Source organism: Bos grunniens, chromosome X (genome assembly GCF_055505025.1).
Source record: "Bos grunniens cultivar Pamir isolate PY7600 chromosome X, Bosgru_T2T1.0, whole genome shotgun sequence".
Taxonomy (NCBI): domain Eukaryota; kingdom Metazoa; phylum Chordata; class Mammalia; order Artiodactyla; family Bovidae; genus Bos; species Bos grunniens.
This window is the reverse complement of record NC_141194.1, coordinates 55,411,808-55,417,807: the sequence shown is the minus strand read 5'-3', so window position 1 is coordinate 55,417,807 and position 6,000 is coordinate 55,411,808. Positions and strand designations below refer to the sequence as shown.

The following is a 6,000-nucleotide window of genomic DNA, read 5'->3' as shown; positions in this document are numbered from 1 at the left end:
TAGGCAGATGATACCACGCTTATGGCAGAAAGCAAAGATGAAGTGAGGAGCCTCCTGATGAAAGTGAAAAAGGAGTGAAAGAGCTGGCTTAAAACTCAACACTCAAAAAACTAAGATCATGGCATCTGGTCCCCATCACTTCATGGCAAACAGATGGGGAAACAATGGAAACAGTTAGAGACTTTATTTTCTTGGGCTCCAAAATCACTGCAGATGGTGACTGCAGCCATGAAATTAAGATGCTTGCTCCTTGGAAGAAAAGCTATGACCCACCTACACAGCATATTAAAAAGCAGAGACATTACTTTGCTGACAGAGGTCTGTTTAGTCAAAGCAGTGGTTTTTCCAGTAGTCATGCACAGAAGTGAGAGGTGGACCATAAACAAAGCTGAGCACCAAAGAATTGATGCTTTTGAACTGTGGTGTTGGAGAAGACTCTTGAGAGTCCCTTGGACTGCAAGATCAAACTAGTCAATCCTAAAGGAAATCAGTCCTGCATATGCATTAGAAGGACTGATGCTAAAGGTGAAGCTCTAATACTTGGGCCACCTGATGCCAAGAACTGACTCATTGGAAAAGACCCTGATGCTGGGAAAGATTGAAGGCAAGAGAAGGGGACAGCAGAGGATGAGATGTTTGCATGGCATCACCAACTCGAGGGACACGAGTTTGAGCAAGCTCCCGGAGTTGGTGATGGACAGGGAAGCCTGGGGTCACAAAGAGTTGGATATGACTGAGTGACTGAACTGAAATGTACTAAGGGAGACACAGCAGGGGCAGGGTCTCGGGAGAGCTGGAGTTGATAGAGGGCCTGCAGGAGGCTAAGAGGGCTGGGTGGGAGAGAGGGTGGACCAGAGCGGGAGGATCCTGGAGACGTCTGTGGATGTTACAGAGGGCTGAGGATGGTGGAAACAGAGGGCTGACAGGAGAACAATGCTTAGAAGAGCTAGGGCATGCCTGTTTGATAGGAGGAGGGTGGGGTCTGGAAACAGTGGGGAATGGGGTCTGGAAGTCAGGAAGTGTGAGGCCTAGGTGCACTGAATGGGCGGGACCAACGGAAGTGGCCTATAAACACAAGGGCTGCAGACCGAGATACCCTGGGTCTGGCTGGAGACCAGGTCCTGAACTGGCAGCTGTGTTGCTGCTGGTGGCGTGATGGTGGAGTCTCTAAATTCAAGGCTAGAGCCCTGCTGTGACATTGAGAGCTACAGGCACTGGGCTGGCTGCCCATACCTGGCACTGAGTCCATCAAGGAGTGCTGCAGTTCTACCACCATCAAGGATCACTAGATCCTTGTTGAGGCCTTGGGAGGCCTGAGAACTCAGCATTTGCACCCCCAGGGAGTGACTCTGTATAAGAGAGAGAGTATTTCCACCTCTGTGCAAGGGACAGTTTGTGTGTCTCCCATGAGGCCATCTGCACCCCAGTGGAGGCGTCTGCCCCACACATGTAGGTGTTTGCACACAAGAGACAGTGTTTGGGGCCAATGTCTATCCAGGAAGTTCTCTTTCCCATAATCCCCACCCCACCCTCAAATGAAAACTAATTTTCTGGTTTTTCTGTGGTACTCTTAAATACTGACAACACTGAGCATCGCAGAGCACAAATATGGCTGTGGTGCAGAAGAGGAAACTAAAGGTACCTTCTTCAAGGAAGCTGGGTCTCCTGGATCCCTACTTCCATCCCAGGTCCCTGATGAAGCCACATGGAGGGGGGAATTATCTTCACAAATGCGGGGACTGCTATCTAGGCAGACTGTTCATTGTGAGGTCAGATTTCTCAGCCTTGGCAATGGGGACGTAGGGGAGAGGGATCAGAGGTGCCACATGCTGAACCACCCCCTCCACCCCAGCAACCTGTGTTTACTCCTTTTCTAAGCCCGTTCCTCTTCTGTCTGCTTGTGATCACCACTTGGCCCCCACACATCCTTATTCATGTACTATTCCCATCTTGATTCATAGACCCCTTCCTACTCACTCATCCACAAACCTTTATTAGAGACGACTCTCTGTGTGACTCCAAATGCGATGGTTCCCACATCCCTGAAGAGGGCTCTGCCCCCTGTTCTAGGAGCGGCTCCTATGGGTGGCTCAAGGAGTACATACACAGGCATTTTCAAAACTGGCTTTAAATACTCATCAGAGCGCCATGCAAAGGGATTGGGGTGAGAGCATGTTACATATGAGTGGGGGTTGGGGTGCCCTGAGAGAAAAGGGACCCATCCATCAGGGCAGCTGGGGTGCCCCACCCCCAACCTGGGATAAGGGAACAGATAGAGGCCCTCTCGAGGGTCCCATGGGCCAACTGGGAGCCAGCCCTCCCTTCGAGGTAGATCATCGGGGAGGGGACCGAGGAGGAGCTCCCACAGTGGCGGTGATAGGTGGTCACTTCCTCAGTGGTACTGCTGATAGCTGGGGTAGCCTGGGCCTGGGGTACCCTCCTTAGAGGGCAGCTGGCCAGGGTCCTCCAGGAATGGGGGTGCTGGAAAGGAAATAAACAGGTAAACGTTGAGTGGAGGAGACAAGACAGAGCATTTCCCACCTCTCCCTGACCAGCTTCACTGGGTACTCACCATTGCGGAACTGCTGGGCAGTATAGCGAGTGAGAAGGATGCCAACACCCTCGATGAGGGCCAACAGGATGCCCCCCATCATTGCCGAGCCCACCATGGCCAATGGGCCACCTGGAGAAAGGAGGGGGCGGGGGAAGTGGAGAGCGGTGAGAACAGGCAGAGCAGGGTGGAAGGGGCTGGGGCCTAGGGTTGGGGCACTCACTGCGGGCAGCCAGCACAGCCCCGGTCAGTGCTCCACTGGTGATGGAGTTCCAGGGATCTTCCTTGCCCCGAAGCCGCACCAGACCGCAGTCGATGGTGGAAAATAGGCCCCCCCACACAGCGAAGCTACCTGTGGGGGAACCAAAGCCTAATCAGTGTCCGTGGGTAGTCCTGAGAAACCATGGCTCAGGGACTCCCAGGGCCTGAATACTGTGGCAAAGAATGGGGAGAATAACCAGACATAAAGGCAGATGGCAAACTCCTAGAGGACAATCTCCATCTGTCCCTGTGGTAGCTCCTTCAAGCTCTTTATAATCCCCATCGGCACTCCCTTCACCTTCATAGGGAGCAGATACATGGTTACAAGCAGACTTGTCTGCCTCAATGTGGCTTTTTTTTTTTTTTGGGGGGGGGCCCCTGTCACGGGACTTTCAAGATCTCAGTTCCCCAACCTGGGACTGAACCCAGGTCACAGCAATGAAAGCCCAGAATCCTAACCACTAGGCAACCAGGGAACTCCTGTCTATACGGCTTTTAACAGAGCAACTCTGACCTTCATAACTACCACATAGAATTGGAATCTGACCTGGGTTTTGGAGAGAAGGAAATGGGTGAGGAGAGCCAGTTAACAATGATAGTTAAAATATTTACAGAAGTCTTACCATGTGCCATGACCTGATCTATACAGTGCATGTTACTGACTTCTGAAAATTTATATTAGTTAATATTAAAGTGCTTAGCAAGCAACCAGCACTTAGTAAGTACTATGTAAGTTACATAAACTACAAAACTGATTGAGGTGCTTTTATCATTCCCATGTTACAGGTGAGGTTCAGAGAGGTTCAGCCACTAGCCCAAAGTCACACAGACATCAGGGAAGAGCCAGGGCCTGGATTTAAACTCCAGAACTCACCTGTATGAAACTGCCGAGAAATATCACTCCCCCCAGGAAGCCCCAGGCAGAGTTGGGGCTAGAATCTGGACCCTCAAGTTACAGTCTAGACTCCAAGGAGCAAGCATTCCCAACTCTGTTATCACACCTGTCTCCCCAAACCTCTCACCTCCAATCTGAGGGGCTCTGATCCTTACAGCATTGACACTGCCTCTCAATCGGTGCCGCATTCCCTGAGGGAAAGTGAGGAGTAAGGGAGTTAGAGCAGGGTTCAGGTCACTGGCAGATAAGGTTTCTAGTTTTTAAGAGAGAAATGGAGGGAGGAAACCTGTTAGGAGCCTCAAGGGTACAGATGTGGAGAAGTGGCCAAGAACTAGGGCCCATTACAAGTGCTCTCAGAGCTAGGATAGGAAGTTATTCATTCATTCAGTACTTAGCACCGATGTGCCAGGCACCATGGTATATGCAGGGATACAGCAGTGAACAAGGTAGACCTGGCCCCTACCCTCTCAGAGCTCACATTATAGTGGGAGAGACAGATCCTGAATAAGGATACAGATAAACAAGATAGCTTCAGGCAGCAATCGGGACCCTAGAGGAAATGAGATAAAGCACTATGACAGTGGCTGAGAGGTCAGGAAAGGCCTCTTAAAGGAAGGGGGCATTTGCTCTGAGACCTTGAGGATGAGAGGGAGAAACGTGGACAAAGATTCAGGAAATAGAGTGCCAGGAGTTGAGAGGAAGTACAGGGCTAGATAGAGAAATTGCAGAGACCTTGGCAAGTGGATGGCATTTAAAGTCATGACATTTGATGAGATGTCCCAAGAAGGGAAAAGGGGAGAGTTGTCAGACAGAGAGAACTGATTATATTACATTAAAAGCATTTGCTCAACTTTAAGGCTGTCCTCCTCCTGCCAGTTAAACTCCTGTCACTTCCCTTTTCCCAGGCTTCCCACCCAGAATCTGACTCTAGGTAAAATCTGACTGACTTTGCACACAATTAAGTTTTGGTTTTATGACCCTTTTGACAGCACAGTATTTCCGAGGAGATCCAGCAGGGTGAGGGTCAGAGGTCATGTTTGCAGTTCCCCCAAACTCCCAGATCCTGGAGCTAGGCCTGGCACACAGTAGGTAAGCAGACACCAGAATGAATAAGTGCACGTGACTGGCAGTTCCAAGCAGTTTCAGAACAGTATCCCATGTGGTCAGGGCAGGACCTCAGCAGCACTCAGGGAAGGCTAGGACTCACGACAGGGGCATTGCGGAAGCCCTTAATGGCCTGGAAGACTCCACCGCCGATAACACCCATAGTGAAGGCTCCACCGCAATCATCCACAATTCTCCATGGGCTGCAAGTGGGAAGGGGAGGATGAGGTTAATGTGAGCGCTCCCTCATGCCAAGTCACAAGATCTCTTTCCAACTGGGAGCAATACGTCACCCAAATGAGAACTAGCACTTCAGATAATACTGGGATTATTTCCCCCCTCATTTAAGCAAAAAATAATGCGAAGAGTGGAAAACATCAGTCTTGGCCCTGTCCGCCCCTCCCCTTCACAGCCAACCAGGGAATCAACCAACTGCTTGACTACTATCAAAGATTAAATGAATTAATGAGAGGGAAAGAAGTGGCACGTTTGAATTACGCTACAGGTGTTGCAGGCACTGTTCCTTAAGCAGAATGGGGTAGCACCCCTTTTTCCGACAATGAGCACGTCCAACAAAGTCACGCCCTCTTCCCTTCTCACCCTCGCACAATTGGGAAAAATCAAGCGCATACAGTGCGGAGGACCCATCACCCCTCCGTGACCACAATCATGGTCAGGCTCATCCAGGCCCCGACGGCATTAACCAAAGCGACCTGGGAAAAACCATGCGTTTTTCCAGGGGATTTCCGCTCAACACCGCACCACCCCCTGGCTGGAATGGATTCGACCAGCGTGTCTTTAACAGAGGGACTGGGAAGTACGGAATCAAGGGAAACGTGGAGTGGTCCGTCCTGCACCGCACCTTCTTCTGCAGGCACACAATTTTGGCCCCTTTTAACGGAGCCCGAGTAAGAGAAACCAAGTGGAGAGGAGCAGAAGACAACAAAAGTCTAAATGTCTTCCGAGTCTGGGACGTGGCGCTGTGTGGCCCGTGCCTCCCCCACCCGCCTCCCACCGCTGGCCGTGGCGCCGCAGCAACAGTCCCGACACCTATGCCCCTCGCTGTACCAAGGTTCCCGAGCATACTCCTCCATGGCGCCGGCGTCCGGCCGCGCAGTATCGCTAAACCCTGGCCAGGCCACACCTCCACTGGAAACGTAAACAGGCGCCCGAGTATTCTACCTATCCC

At 51.3% G+C, this 6,000-nt stretch overlaps 1 protein-coding gene across 3 annotated transcripts; it reads right to left on the bottom strand.

Moving 5' to 3' along the window:
• Window positions 1–2,112: 2,112 nt before the first annotated feature.
• Window positions 2,113–5,942, bottom strand: TIMM17B (translocase of inner mitochondrial membrane 17B). 3 transcript variants are annotated; one of them, XM_086387827.1, is made up of 6 exons: window positions 5,674–5,942; window positions 4,915–5,014; window positions 3,835–3,898; window positions 2,775–2,903; window positions 2,573–2,683; window positions 2,113–2,481 (listed from the first exon to the last, which is right to left on the bottom strand). In XM_086387827.1, the coding sequence occupies exons 2-6, from the start codon at window positions 4,972–4,974 to the stop codon at window positions 2,393–2,395; spliced, it is 453 nt and encodes a 150-aa protein (XP_086243953.1). In that variant the 5' UTR covers window positions 4,975–5,014; window positions 5,674–5,942; the 3' UTR covers window positions 2,113–2,392. The 3 variants fall into 3 exon arrangements, with proteins under 3 accessions (XP_086243953.1, XP_086243951.1, XP_086243952.1); XM_086387825.1 differs by having other exon boundaries at window positions 5,880–5,942; XM_086387826.1 differs by having other exon boundaries at window positions 5,898–5,942.
• Window positions 5,943–6,000: the final 58 nt, after the last annotated feature.

Coding starts and splice junctions, on each gene's coding strand:
- TIMM17B (XM_086387825.1), bottom strand. CDS start 5,905: ATGGAGGAGTATGCTCGGGAACCTTG. Junction 3,899..4,914: donor GCTTCCGCAATGCCCCTGTC/GTGAGTCCTAGC, acceptor ACTTTCCCTCAG/GGAATGCGGCACCGATTGAG. Junction 2,904..3,834: donor CAGAGCCCCTCAGATTGGAG/GTGAGAGGTTTG, acceptor GTTCCCCCACAG/GTAGCTTCGCTGTGTGGGGG.